Source organism: Columba livia, chromosome Z (assembly GCF_036013475.1).
Source record: "Columba livia isolate bColLiv1 breed racing homer chromosome Z, bColLiv1.pat.W.v2, whole genome shotgun sequence".
Taxonomy (NCBI): Eukaryota; Metazoa; Chordata; class Aves; order Columbiformes; family Columbidae; genus Columba; species Columba livia.
In genome coordinates, this window is record NC_088642.1 from 27,197,347 (window position 1) to 27,210,865 (window position 13,519).

Below are 13,519 nucleotides of genomic sequence, written 5' to 3' on the forward strand. Positions count from 1 at the left end.
TGTGACTTTCACTCAGGAATGTTCTTTCATCACTTTTACATGTGTGGTCTCTTAAGTAAACAGCCAAGGAGCTATTTAGTCACGTATCAGTATCCTGACAAAAACATAAGACGTGAGCAGGGCTGTAGCCTGCTGAGTTCCTGCTCTGGTCTCTGACGTGTGTTAACTGGCAGCTGGCTTGTCAAATAATCAGCTGCTAATTGCTGTTGGAGAAAGTGGAAGGAAATGCAACATAGCGTCGGGACTGAACCAAACCGACAGCCCGTGGCTGGGAAGATGTGTCATGGAGGTTTCTCTCCCCAGTCCTCTACTTCACCAACTCTGTCAAGCCACGTAGCAAGTTGCATCCATTTGCTAACCTAGCACAAATAAAAAATTTTGCCTCATTTTCTGCTATTTTAGCAGGTAGAAGTGACTTACCCTATGATGAGCACTAGAGGAGCGCTAGAAGAGAAGGAACAGGTAGTAGTGGCTGCAGGATGAGGAGCGCTTGCCAAGTGTGGATGGGATCTTTGGCTGTTTAAGCTTTCTTGTGAGCATGTGGAACCAGCATTTTTCAAAGGCTTTGAGCTTGTCATCATGGCTACATTTGCCATGTCTGATCTTTTAGTGCTGTGTTCCACTGTGGTGGAATATGCAGTAGTACGTGGTATTTTTGGCACAAGTGTAATTCAAGCATGTTTTTATGGTTTCCCAATGCTTTTGGATTCCAATTCCTTGCTAAAAAAAGTGTGGGATTGCTGGAGCAAGCCAAAGGAATATGATGAAAAAAGCATTTTCTTTATTCTTTGGAATAGCTGAACTATTTTGGCTGAAATGCAGCCTTTTCTATCTCTTGTTTCCTCAAAAATAGCAAACCAGCATATGTAGAATATCAGCAAGAACTGTGAGAGCTTTGCCAAGTGGAAAGCGAAGAAAGACACTGGGAAGTCTTTGATAAACTTCATAGGCTTTTTTTTTTCTTTCTTCTTTTTTTTTTTTTTTTTAAAGCAGCAGGTTGTTTTTCATCTCCCTGTTAGAGTTTCCGCACCTTTTGAAATGTTCTGTTAACCAAGCTTATACTGTCTTTTCATCAGCAAAGATCTAGACAATAATTTAATTTTCATAAGAAGGGTAGCTACTCACAGATATGGTTAGTGACCATGTCAGCTGGTGGTTAATTTTTTTAAACTGACTCTCCTATTGAAATGGACTGTTAATTTTAGTAAAAACGTTTCTTAAAAATCTTTCCTAGGCTGAAAGGCACTTGGTGTGTCCTACCTGGGTAGAAGCATGTTTGTTTGGTTGGTTTTTATTAGCTAATTTTTTTCTTTTTTTGAGTAGTCCGTAAAGTAGGAAAACCTATTAGCACTTAGACCAGTGTATTCAGGTTCAGTATTGACAGCTGTTCTATGGCAACATTGCATTTCTTTTTGCTTGGTTCTTTTTTACTTGCCTATATTTGAAAAGATGTTGTTGCTTATACAGAAGCAGTTGTTTCTTCACATATTGTTATCTAATTTTAAGGCAACTTTTACAGCTTTTTGTTACTGTGTATTATGTTCAGTGCCTCTAAAGAAGAAGTCAATCCCTAGGGGAAATTATTTAATTAGTCACAACCATAATAGGTAAAACTCGTATTCTACGATTGATATACACAAGTGAAGTTCCTGTACTTTGAGATATTGATTTTACTTCATGAAGTCTTTACAACACAGAATACACAGTGGGCTTTTATTATATGTTACTAGCAATTAAGTGTACAGAAAAGAAAGACCGAATCTTTATTATATATGCTAGGTACCTTAAGCTCTTTGCTATAAACAGTTACATGTATGCTTATGTGCCACTGTCACCGTTTAATGCAGGGGGACAATAAACATTGGCACATGGTCTCTTTTAAACCCCTCTCCTCCCAGCCGTCCCCACCAAGGAAAGGCAGTAGGAAGAAAAGAGAGACTTTGCAAGTTGGAAAAAAGTTAAACATGCTTTACTAATGCTACTAATAAAAATAGAGAAAATGATACAAAATATACAATACAAATCTTGAATTTCTGACCTCGCACTGCTCCAGTGGCTGCAGGGCAGGCACCTGGAAGTCCTTGGCTGGACTACACAGCAAACTGCAACTGGATTCAGGGATGCAGGGTCTAGAACCAGGCCTTGGATCACAGGGACGACAGGCAGGGTCCCTTCAGATGCTGGCCGTGGCTGAACAGAATGAGACCCTCATGATCTCCCACTTTCATAGGGTGTACGATGTGGACAGGACGGAATACTTAGCTGGTCAGTTTTCGTCACCTGTTTGTTTGCCTCTCCTTGAAAATATGCCCCTCTCACTTACGGGACACAAGCTTTTATCAGTGACCTTGTATTCCATTGCTCCTGTCTGCAAAAACATGCAGCCACCTTCAGAAAAGTACAGTTTCTTAGAAGTACTTAGGTGAAAGGAAAATTCACTAAAAGAGAAACTGATCTCGTTTTTAGCAAAACCAGTACAGCTACACAGAGGATTTGGTACTCTCATGGGTGAGTATATTCTCCAAGACTGTGGCCACAGTCATATAGCAGCTGCAAAACATTTTATTTGACTAATGAAATTATTTACTTTTTAAAATTAAAAAAAAAACACTCCAGTGTAGCATCTGTAACTCGTTATTGATTTGTCTTGGGTCTATAATTCCTCTTCTGTTGGACAGTTTTGAATAGGCACATCATCTTGTAGTGCTTTTGTTTATTTTGCAGGTTTCTGTTGTTTGAAGTGTGTTGGTTTTCTGCTACTAGTCCTTTAGGTAATGAAGTACTGACTACGTGAGTGTTTACCACAGCTGTATAGCAAGCATTCGTGCATGTTCCTATGAACCTGGCAAAGCCTTTTTTAGATTTATCATTATGATTTTCTTTTTTTAAATGTAATGTAGTTTTCTTATAGCCATGATTTTAGGACTGATTTTTTTAAACTTTGATATCTTTCTTAAACTACCAAAAATAGAATAAGAAAAACCACACATTTCAATGCTTAGGAAAGATATATTCTTACCTTCAGTAGAGTGGGAGTTCTAGTATTTTGTCAACATTGCTATGGGCTATGTTAATTCTAAAATATAAAAATAACTATCTAAGTATTTTAAAATTTTCATCTCTTTTTAATTCTGCACCTACTGGTGCGGAATAATTGGAACAATTGCTTAGGGTTCTTTTTAGCATAATTCTTCTTTACTGCTTTGGGAACAAGAACTTATACCCTAGGTGATTAAAGTAGTAACAGGTTCTCTTTTTGTAGTTGCTTTTCTTGTTGGTACACATCTTGCTACAGCTGTATTTCAGGAAGGTGTCACTGGGCAAACTCCTCCCTCATTTATCTTTTTATCCCATGTATACTTTTCATTATTTTTTTCCTGTTTTGCACTGTCATAGCCTTTAAATTTATAAAATTCTTCCTGCGACAGACTGAAAACATTTAAGATGAGTTCTAGCAGAAACTGAGCAGAAAGCAGTTTTTTTACTATGGTTTTCTCTTTTGAATTACTGTAAAACCTCATTTTGTAGCAAAAACAAGAAGTTCTTTGTCCCAAACAGTGGTGTGGTGCATACCTGCTTCCTAGGATTGTCTGAACCTATGGGATGAAGAGATGGCCTGTTTGGCCTGAAAGCTGCTGCTAGGGAGAGAGCAGTTGCCTCCTGCATGGAGCCCTCCCGAGATACTGGTTTGCATGGAGAGCTGAAAATTCCAGCAGCTGTGAAGACACAAAACTGGGAGAGGTGGCTGATGTGCCCAGAGGATTGTGCTGCCATCCAGAGAGACCTCAACAAGCTGGAGAAATGGGCTGCATGAAGTTCATGCTCATGAAGTTCAGCTTCAAGGAGAAGTGCCAAACCCTGCCGCTGGGCAGGAACAACCTCAGGCACCAGTACAGACAGGGGGCTGACCAGCTGGAGGGCAGCTCTGCAGAAAAGGCCCTGGGGGTCCTGGTGGACACCAGGTAGAACATGAGCAAGCACTATGCCCTTGTGGCAAAGAAAGGTAGTGGTATCCTGGTCTGCGTTAGGAGAAGCGTAACCAGGAGGTTCAGGGAGGTGATCCTGCTCCTCTGTTCAGCACTGGTGAGGGCACACTTGGAACACTGTGTCCAGGTTCTGGACTTCCTGTTACAAGAGAGACGTTGACATACTGGAGAGAGTCCAGTGAATGGTCACAATGATGATTAAGATACCGGGGCATCTGTCATATGGGGGAAGGCTGAGAGAGCTGGGACTGTTTAGCCTGGAGAAGAGAAAGCTTATATCTCATCAATATGTGAAGGGAGGGGTGCAAGGAGGTAAGTCTCTCGAGTGGTGGTCAGCAACAGAATAGGACACACTGGGCATGAACTGAAACATGGGAGGCTCCCCCTGAACATCAAGAAACACTTGTTCACTGTGAGGGAGACTGAGCACTGCAGCAGGTTGACCAGAGAGGTTGTGGACTTTCCATCCCTCGAGACCTTCAAAAACTCTCTGGACATGGTCCTGGGCAACTAACTTGGGTGACTGCGTTTGGGCAGAGTGATTGGACCAGATGACCTCCAGAGGTCCCTTTCAACCTCAACCACTCTTGTGATTCTGTGAGTGATGACACCAGTGCTTGAGGCAAGGGGAGTGCTTGATTTCTCTCCTTTTCCCCCTGCAACCCCAGATTTACCTGTCCATTTAGAATAAATCGTTTTCATTCTTTGCTTTCTTCCTTCGTACCCTACGGTTTGGGTTTGTATTTTTTTTTTGGCTGCACAGCAGTTTAGCATCAAAGAGCAAGCCAGAAAGAGGTGCATTCCCTTGCCTTTGCAGAATGTCCTCAAGTCTGGTGCCTGGGACAGTTAGCTGGGATGAAAACAATGTGAGTTTACCCTCTTTAGGGTGGGCGGTGACCCGGGACTATTGCCCACTTCCTAAATAAATGTTTTGTTAGGTGGTGGTGGACAAGAGATACACATAATTCCTCCTGCAACAGCCTTCCTTTTCCAAAGAATTCACTCTGCTAAGTGAATCTGCTTGGAAAATGGCTAAGCAGGCTGGATTTCAAGTGGATATAGATATATTTCTTACCAATTCTTTACGCGCTCTTTGGATGGTAAATTACTTAAGTGGATTGAATTGCCCTCAGGAGGATTTCAGGTGCATTTACCTCTCTCATCTTTATAGGAAATGTATACACGTAGGAAAACTGCATCAAATTTCTCCCATTGTGAAGGAAAGTAACACTTAAACAAAGCAGTACTTAACTTGAACACAAGTGAGAAACGCTGAATAGCATTATTAAGTCTTATACAAATGCTTATATTACAGGTGCATTTTTACTTGAAGTATTTTATTTTTATTTTTACTTTATGCCTATAGTTACTGAAAAGGAAATGTTCATCTGCTTGATTTGGATGTTCGTCCTGCTCTGCAGCTCTATAGCAGGTATGTTTCTCAATTATTAGCACCTGTCTTGCCATTAGAAAAATTTCCAAAATGTGACCATTCTCCAAATGGAATGTTGAAAAGTTCTGAAAATTTAAGTTAAATAGAAGTTAGTAGGTAATTGACTAAATAGTGTACGATATAGAGGGAAAAATAATTCATGGCACTCTTGATATCCTATTCTGGAATGTTAATTGTGATCATGACAGCCTGAATTTGTTTTCTTTTGTATTTAAAATCATAAAAGGAAAAAAAACCCTGTATTTTAAAACTTACTTGGTTAACTGTTTCCCTTTTGCACAGGTTATAGGAGGGGAATCTGCATCTGGAAATCATATCACAGTTCAATTCCTGTTGGGTTGTAAAGGCTAGTAATTTTGGAGATCTGCTGATGGAACTATTTAATGTCTATGTAATTTGTGAACACTTAAAATGCAGTTAATATCTGCTGGTTTTGGACTGTTTTAAGTCAAATATTACCTATTCAGAGATTCATGCAATCACTACTAGTGTTCTTATTCCTAATTTTAGAAGTCACCTAACAATGTGTGGCTATTGTGGTCTGTGTGGTAACTGCTGAAGTTGGAATAGCAGATAGTTCCACACTCCCTCCACCTCTCATCTCCTTCTTCTTCAGCTGGAGTGCATGTTTGTGTGGCAGGTTGTAGAGCTGTGAGGAACCTGATCTAGAAGGAAAACCATGTTATTTTTCGCCAAGCTTTTATTTTTCATCTCTATCAGTTTCCTTTTGGTTCACTACACAGGAACTTCTGGCATGGAAAGGGATAAGAGCAGTAAATGAGTGGCTGAGGATTAAACATGCTTCTTGTGGCAACAGTACCGCTTTAAACTGATTAAGTTGAATAGTATATGTTAGAATAGCAAATCACAAGGAGAGATTGAAATAAAGAGTTTGTGACAAAAACTGAAAGCTCACGTGCAGTTTATCACATACAACTTAACACACAACAGTAAATTATTATATGATGTTATTTGTGTCTTAAATTGTTCAGGAATTACTTGGAAGAAGGGTGCATGTCTTTCTAAAAGCTTGAACAATAATATATGAAACAGTGCAGGTAATTGCTTACAACTGCTACACAGTAAAATTTGTGCAGTGAAGTGTAAATAGGCATGAGCATGACTTTGAAACACAAAAGAAATTATTTTGAAACAAAGAAGACACAAAAAGAAACACAGAAGGCAATTTACAGTTAATACACCCAAAAGATAGTGAATTACCAGAAAACAAGCAAGAAAGTTTAAAATTTGATTCCCTTTCATTCCTACATTCTAGTAAAGAAATTATGTCTGTAAAAGTTGGTGTTTTCTTGGGTCTATTTAACTGATTTATTTCTGAAATTTGCCTTCAAGAAATTAGTAGCAGAAAAAAAACCAAACAGTTACCTTCTTGCAGGAGTCTTATGGGTGATTCTTGCACTGTTTCATAACTTTGCTGAATTAATTCATTTAACCTGCTTCTGTGTGTTCCATTTACGTGCATTTTGTATACAATTTCTGCAGTCTATCTGGGGATATAAATTCTATGAGAAATAAAAGGAACAATGAAATATTGAAATATATTGCAGCTTACTTGTAAATTTTAAGCTTACCAGTTTGACGTATTTTTGATAGAGTTGATAGAGTGATTAGTGATGATAACATCTAAATGGTATACATACCTTTTACATATAGGAGTGTTTCTTAAAAACAGACTTAAAATACAATAGTCTCTTTTTTTCATTTTCTGCTGTTAAAAAACATTTGAGTTGAAATTTTTCCATTGTTTCTGGGAAGGTATAGAAACATAATTCCTGTATAATTTATAACATATAGGAAAATATACATATTTCCCCATCCCTGGGAGTATTCAAGGTCAGGTTGGTCTGGGTGTTGAGCAACCTGGTCTGATGAAAGGTGTCCCTGCCCATGGCAGGGGGGCTTGAGCTAGATGACCTTTAAGGTCCCTTCCAACCCAAAACCACCCTATGGTTCTGTTATGATTCTACAGTAATATGGTAATTAGTGTGAACTGATTTTCCAAACATCAATATATAGTTTGAGTGACTAACTGAGCATTTTATTTAGATCAACTCCATATGAAAAAAAAACCTAATTAAATGATCTGTAGACAACAAAATAAGTTATCATGTTTCCACTGGTATTTAAAAACTATTTAGGTTATGTGATATCTTTGATTTTGTCTTTAGATGAAAACTCTATCAGAGATGTGGACATTTTTCCTTCATCTCCTGAAATTGAAAGAGGATCCACCCTGAAACTGTTTTGTGTTCTTGGAAAACGCTACACACCTCACAGAAATGCAAGCCAAATAATCTGGAAATTAAATCATGAATTGATCGCTCAGGAAAACTATAACATTGTGAATGAGACTGTATCTAGTGTAACCATCCATAATTTCACTTACAGCAAAGCTCATGTGAAATGTTTCACTAAGTACCTGGGGAATGAACAACTTCTGGTTCACACTGAAGTTAAATCTGGCTGTAAGTAGAAATGCAGAAAAATTGATTGTAATGTTTTTTTACTAACTTTTTTTTTTTTTTTTTTTTAAAAACAACTTTATTTTTTTAAGCTTGTGGCATGGTAAGATACCTGTGTTAAAGTATCTCCTTTTTTTTCTGAAGTAAAACAGAAATTGCAGGCATTCCTTACCTCTCCGAGCCTTACTTTTGGCCAGCTGAAGTGAGAAGATGTTGTCTGCTGAGTTCAGAGGGTACTGGATCTGTCCCTTTGGTGATGTCTTTTGTCTAGCCTAGCCAACTTTAGCTTTCTCACGGGATGATTTCCACTCTAATCCTCTGGAGAATGTTACAGGATAAATATGCATGAAATAATCTAATTTATTGAATAGATTAAGAGAAGATGATGCTAACCTATACCTTGGGGGTCCCGTTTTAGTAAAGAAACAATAAATGCAGGAAATTACATCTGTGTAATAAAAAACAGCAGAAAGTATTGCCTGTCACGCCACAAGCTTGTCAGTAAAAGAAAGATCTTTTGAGTGTTGTATTAGGTGGGACAGAAAAGTACTATTTTGGAGAGAGGGCTTTTTCAACCAGTTAATTTCACTGGGAGCAGTTCTCTTCCTTTCAATTCCAGTTTCTTCTATCGAGTGAAGAAGTCTGTCTTTAACAAAGAAGTCTTTGAGGGAGTTTTTTTGATGACTTCAGATTATAGAGATTGCAGAGGAAAATGTCCTTTGTGCTGTCATGCTTATAAGATAAAGAGGATCCAGAATTACTGACCTCTGCAAGGTCATATAGATATGTTTCCCAGGAAGTTGTCTTCTGCACCTGAGGTCGTTCAGGCTCCTCATATTAGGAGTTTTCGTAGGGTACATGGTTAGACATTTTGGGAAGGAAACAAGAGGAGTTTTAGCTTTCAGAGAATGCATTTTCCTGGAATTTTGTGCTGTTTCTTTGTTTTCCTTTAACTCTCTGGACTGGCCTTAAGGTCCAGGCATGTTACAGTGGGTAAACTTAGAGGTTCAGGAGAAAGTATGCAATGGTTTGACGTAGGAGAGTTAATGAGTTAGTGCAAAAATACCTTCAGGCCCACTTAGTTAAGTACTTAGAAGTAGTCAGAGAAAATCTCCCTGTTTCCCTGGGGAAAGAAAGAGTAGTTTTGATTTTGGTTTTGTGAGGAGTTTTGAGGGCAGAAGAAATTGTAAAATGAAGGGCTATTCAAGCCACTTATTGAAGTTTGCTCTAAACCGCTTTTTGACCAGTAAAATCAGTGGCATGTTAAAGTTACTTATTTTTACTGAACTTTTTTGTTAACCTTTGTCATTGCAGTTCCACCAGGCATACCAAGAAATATTTCCTGCATTTATTACTTTGATGTTGAACTTACCTGCACCTGGTCTTCAGGAAGAGAAACAAATCTTAAAACAAATTATACTCTTTACCGAAAAATGTGAGTAGAGGGTGCATTGGGAACTGGGGTGCTAGAGTGAGACCAACAGCTCCATTCCCCTCATGGTCTGACTTCTGTTTAAAGAAAAACTGGAAGTTCCATGGAGTTCAGAGTCATGGCATTTCCTCACTAAACTCAATTAATTTGGTGGTTGGTATCAGTTGAAAAAAATTTATAGTCTGATACCGTTTTAGTACACTATAAAGAAAATGAGCATTTGCAACCCAATAATCACTAGACAGATGTTTACATCAGAACTGTCACTTGTTTCCTGAGTGAGCCTAGGTACAAATGGAGAATGGTGGTACCTTGTGGTAGTGTTACCCAGAAACTTTCTGTGGTACCTAACTATCCTCATTTTGGATGGGTAAAAATGATTGCTTCCTCCTCTACTTTATCCAGTTCCCAGTCAAAACCTTTAAAGCTCCTCTTAGTCTGCTTGAAACCAGCAGGGTTTAACCTGGAGACCTTTCTAGTCAGAAAATTTCAGTGGAAAAAAACAGGAGTCAGTTGTCCTTTGTGGATTGCTCACATCTGGGGATGTGAATTTACAAATAGCAATTATGTAGTCTCACATCTTTTAGTGTTTCTGATCCCACTATAGAAGCATAAATATCTGATTCTTTCAATTTCTGTTAGATTTGACAGACTGTTTAGGAGCTTACTTTTTCATAAGTTACTGTGAAAATGGTGAACTCAGTGTTGTTCCAAGGCAGATTTCAGATAAAATTTTGAAGGTGATAGCACAGGTTTTTGTCCCAAATATACTTGTAAGTATGCTCTTCATAACAGTGCTGCTTGTAGTGCTCTTTTTCTGCATAATCAAGACTCTAAGTAATATGATTTCATTAAGAGTTTTCTAGAAAGTCTAAAATTAATCTTGAGAACTGTAAGGAATTCAGATTCCAAATGAGACATTTTTCTATTGTAAGTTATGCTACCATGTGGTATCTTTTTTACTTATATAGTAGGGCAGGAAAACATCTTTAGTTTTATCTCCATTTTAGGCTTGACATTTTGCATGTCTAGCTTCATTAGGTGAAACTTTCTTACTCCTTCTAGTCTTTCTACGTTTTATTACTTAGCTGAGTTTGCAAAACCATAAACTAGAACAGCTACTGAAAGTAAGTTTCAATATTGTTCTTCTCTGTACCAGCATGAATTCTTCTTTAACCACACGGTGAGCTGGATTGCAGAACTACTTCCAGTAAAATCTAACCATTAATTTTAAACCAGATAACTCCCCAGCTGAACTTACCATGTGACTATGAAAGTGCTGGCGCAAGGGAGCAGAGAGTTCAAGCTGGAAACAAACAGCAATGCATACTGGAGAAGCTGGACCATTTGCTTTCGCAGCAGTGCAGGCTCACACTAGCTCAGGGGTGTCAAACTCATTTTCACTGGAGGCCACATCAGCCTCACAGTTGCCTTCAAAGGACCTAAAGTAATTTTAGGATTTGGCCTGTGGGCCTTGTGTTTGCCGCTCGGTTATGTGCATTGTACTCCTTTGTCACTGACACTGTCTCATGACACAAAAGACATACTAGTTTTTATCCTTGAAACACAAACATATTTGCTTTCCCATCTATCATTACATTGCCTTCCTTCTGCATCAATCTTTCTCTTACTGGACATATTGGGATTCAAATTATTCCACCAAAGATGGCATGGTGTGCCACCTAAGTAAAAGACCAGCATTGCCTTAAGAACCAGATTAAATAATAGTCAGGTCCTCTCACACAGGCTCATCTTTCCTTCAACCCTCCCTCTCCAGAAACAGCAGCCACTCTTTCTTCATCAATTCTCCTCCTCCATCTATCTCAGTAACATTCACTTTATTCCCCCATTGCCGATTCCTTGGGCAGCAACATTATCCTTAATGCCATTCCCCAGCATGAACATTCTCCTCATTCTTCCATGGTGGAATAAGGAGAATGTTCCTTTGGGGGTGGACATGCCTACTGATAATTCTTTTATCACCCCTCATGAGGAGCTTTCTCCTTATTCCACCATTCCCTCCCCCAGTAGAGACATTCACTTTATTTCACCATTACAAATCATAGCAGGCACTTTCCTTCTTGCCCCATCTGCTCAAGCCATCCCCACTTAAAGGGGTATTGCCAACTGGCCAGTCACATTTCATTTGATAAGTTAGCAAGATACATGAACTTTAACAAATGGCTGGGACTGTGGTACTATGCCTAACTACTGCTCATGCTCCAGAGCCGTCCTATTATTAAATGACATATGCTGGACTGCATATGACTGCTGGACTGCAGGGCTGGCTGTATCCATGGAAAACAAGGTAGAATTCATGAGTGGGACCCTGGCTGCTGGTTACAAAATACCTTTTAAAGGTACTTTTTAAAAATAACATGTAATTGCTAACTTGAAGTTCATGTATCTGGCTAATTTATTAAAAAATTAAAGGAAATGTTTGCCCAGTTGAGAGTACCCCATTAAGAGTCCCATCCCAGCTACCCCCACACATGTAATTTTTGTCTGTCTTGTCTTAGAGTGCCCCAAGACAGTTCCTGGTGTCCCCCATCAGTGTCACCTATTACTCTTCTCACACAGGCTCACCGCTTTCCTTTAGCTACAGTCACAGCTGCTGCTGTTCTGCTCCTGCAGCGCAACACGTGTCACACATGCTGCATGCGTGACCAACACTGGCAGGAGCCTGGGGACAAAGAGCTCAGCACTGCCACTGGTAGAAACAAGGTGCCGGGCCAGATAAAACAAGGCAGAGGGCTGGATTGCCTGTGTGCCATGTGTTTGACAGCTGTACACTGGCTTAAAAACATGCGTGAAATACCAGCCTCAATCTGTTTTTTGAGTTAGATGAATTATCTGCTTGCTTACTGCATAATATGAAACGTTTAACACCAGCCCCATATACAAGTTTTCATTTGTTGAATAATTTGTGTGGGTCAGTAAATTGAAACAAATTTTGTTAGTTTTGCATCCCACACTACTTATTAAAAAAGCATATGCTGTTAAGACAGCATATTATCACTGTGCTCTTTCAGGAAAATCTGTCGAATTTGTCTTATCTGGTAATAGTTTGGCAGTGGTACAATTTGGCTTTACTTTTTTCTCTGTTTAAAAGATCAAGAAAACCTTGTTATCATGTAGTTCCACATGGCATGTGTTACTAGCTCTATCTGTATTTTTAAAAGACTTCTTCTGTGGAGTTACATGGTTTCACTTTACTTTGATATTTTAATCTAAAATTAATAATAATAACAATAATAATAATAAGTGGGTTCCCAGTTAAGGCGCTTTTACTCTTCATTACTGCTCCTGGGAAGTTGTCTTACTAATTGTGATTAAAACCGGATGAGTCGATGCAGGCTATTTATATGCATTTGCACGAGCAGTACAAATAAGAAAGAGTATTCATTTGCATGAACATATCATCTAAGGAGATGTTCACTGATAAAAATGTCCTGCAATATCAAAAACATATAAATAATAACTAAATAGTAACCCAACAAACAGTTTGAGTTATTCTAAGAGAATTTTCTAACTTTTTTATTTTCAGGATGACAGAAGGAAGGGTGACTCTTCTAAATACCATGGGCTCCTGCCAAAGCAAAACGGAATCATGTTCATTTTATTATCCAGATACTCCATATAGTAGTTCTTTTTGTTTCCAGGTGAAAGCTGAAAATGTTTTGGGTGAAGCCTTATCAGATTGTGTTCCTATACCTTTGGAAAAAATAGGTAAATAGAAAGAGTTAAATAAATACAAAGCAGTGTAAGCTGAGCTGACGGCACGCTCCTCAATTCTTTCTTCCCTCTATAACAAACAGGTTAGAGAATGCTGGAACAAACTGTGTAATCGAAGTTGGTTTACATACAAGAAAATAATAAAAACCTGTTTTTCAATATAGTAGTCTTGAAATTATTATTTGGGTTTTGTTTGGGTTTAGTTTTGAAGTTCCATCTAATTTTAATTGTTAGCAAAATTATGAAGTCTCTGAAATTATATCTAGGGTTTAATAAAAAGGTTCATCCTTCCCAATTTTTCTTTTTCATCAAAAATTGGATGCTTCCAATTTAGTTGAAGCAAGCCTCTTGTTATGTTTCAGTTGATGGCCTTTCCATGTAAAATTTTTTTAAATTATTACTGGTACAACAGCAATTTTCAGCAATTTCT

General features: G+C 38.4%; 1 protein-coding gene across 3 annotated transcripts in view; it reads left to right on the forward strand.

The window, feature by feature from the left end:
- Positions 1 to 13,519, forward strand: part of IL31RA (interleukin 31 receptor A) — a 40,385-nt gene that overhangs the window by 6,386 nt on the left and 20,480 nt on the right. For all 3 annotated transcript variants that reach the window (XM_065045232.1, XM_021285459.2, XM_021285461.2), the window contains exons 3-6: positions 5,353 to 5,418; positions 7,629 to 7,925; positions 9,237 to 9,357; positions 12,902 to 13,083. In XM_065045232.1, coding sequence (XP_064901304.1) covers positions 5,367 to 5,418; positions 7,629 to 7,925; positions 9,237 to 9,357; positions 12,902 to 13,083 — 652 coding nt within the window. In that variant the 5' untranslated portion in view covers positions 5,353 to 5,366. The remainder of the gene's footprint in view (positions 1 to 5,352; positions 5,419 to 7,628; positions 7,926 to 9,236; positions 9,358 to 12,901; positions 13,084 to 13,519) is intronic.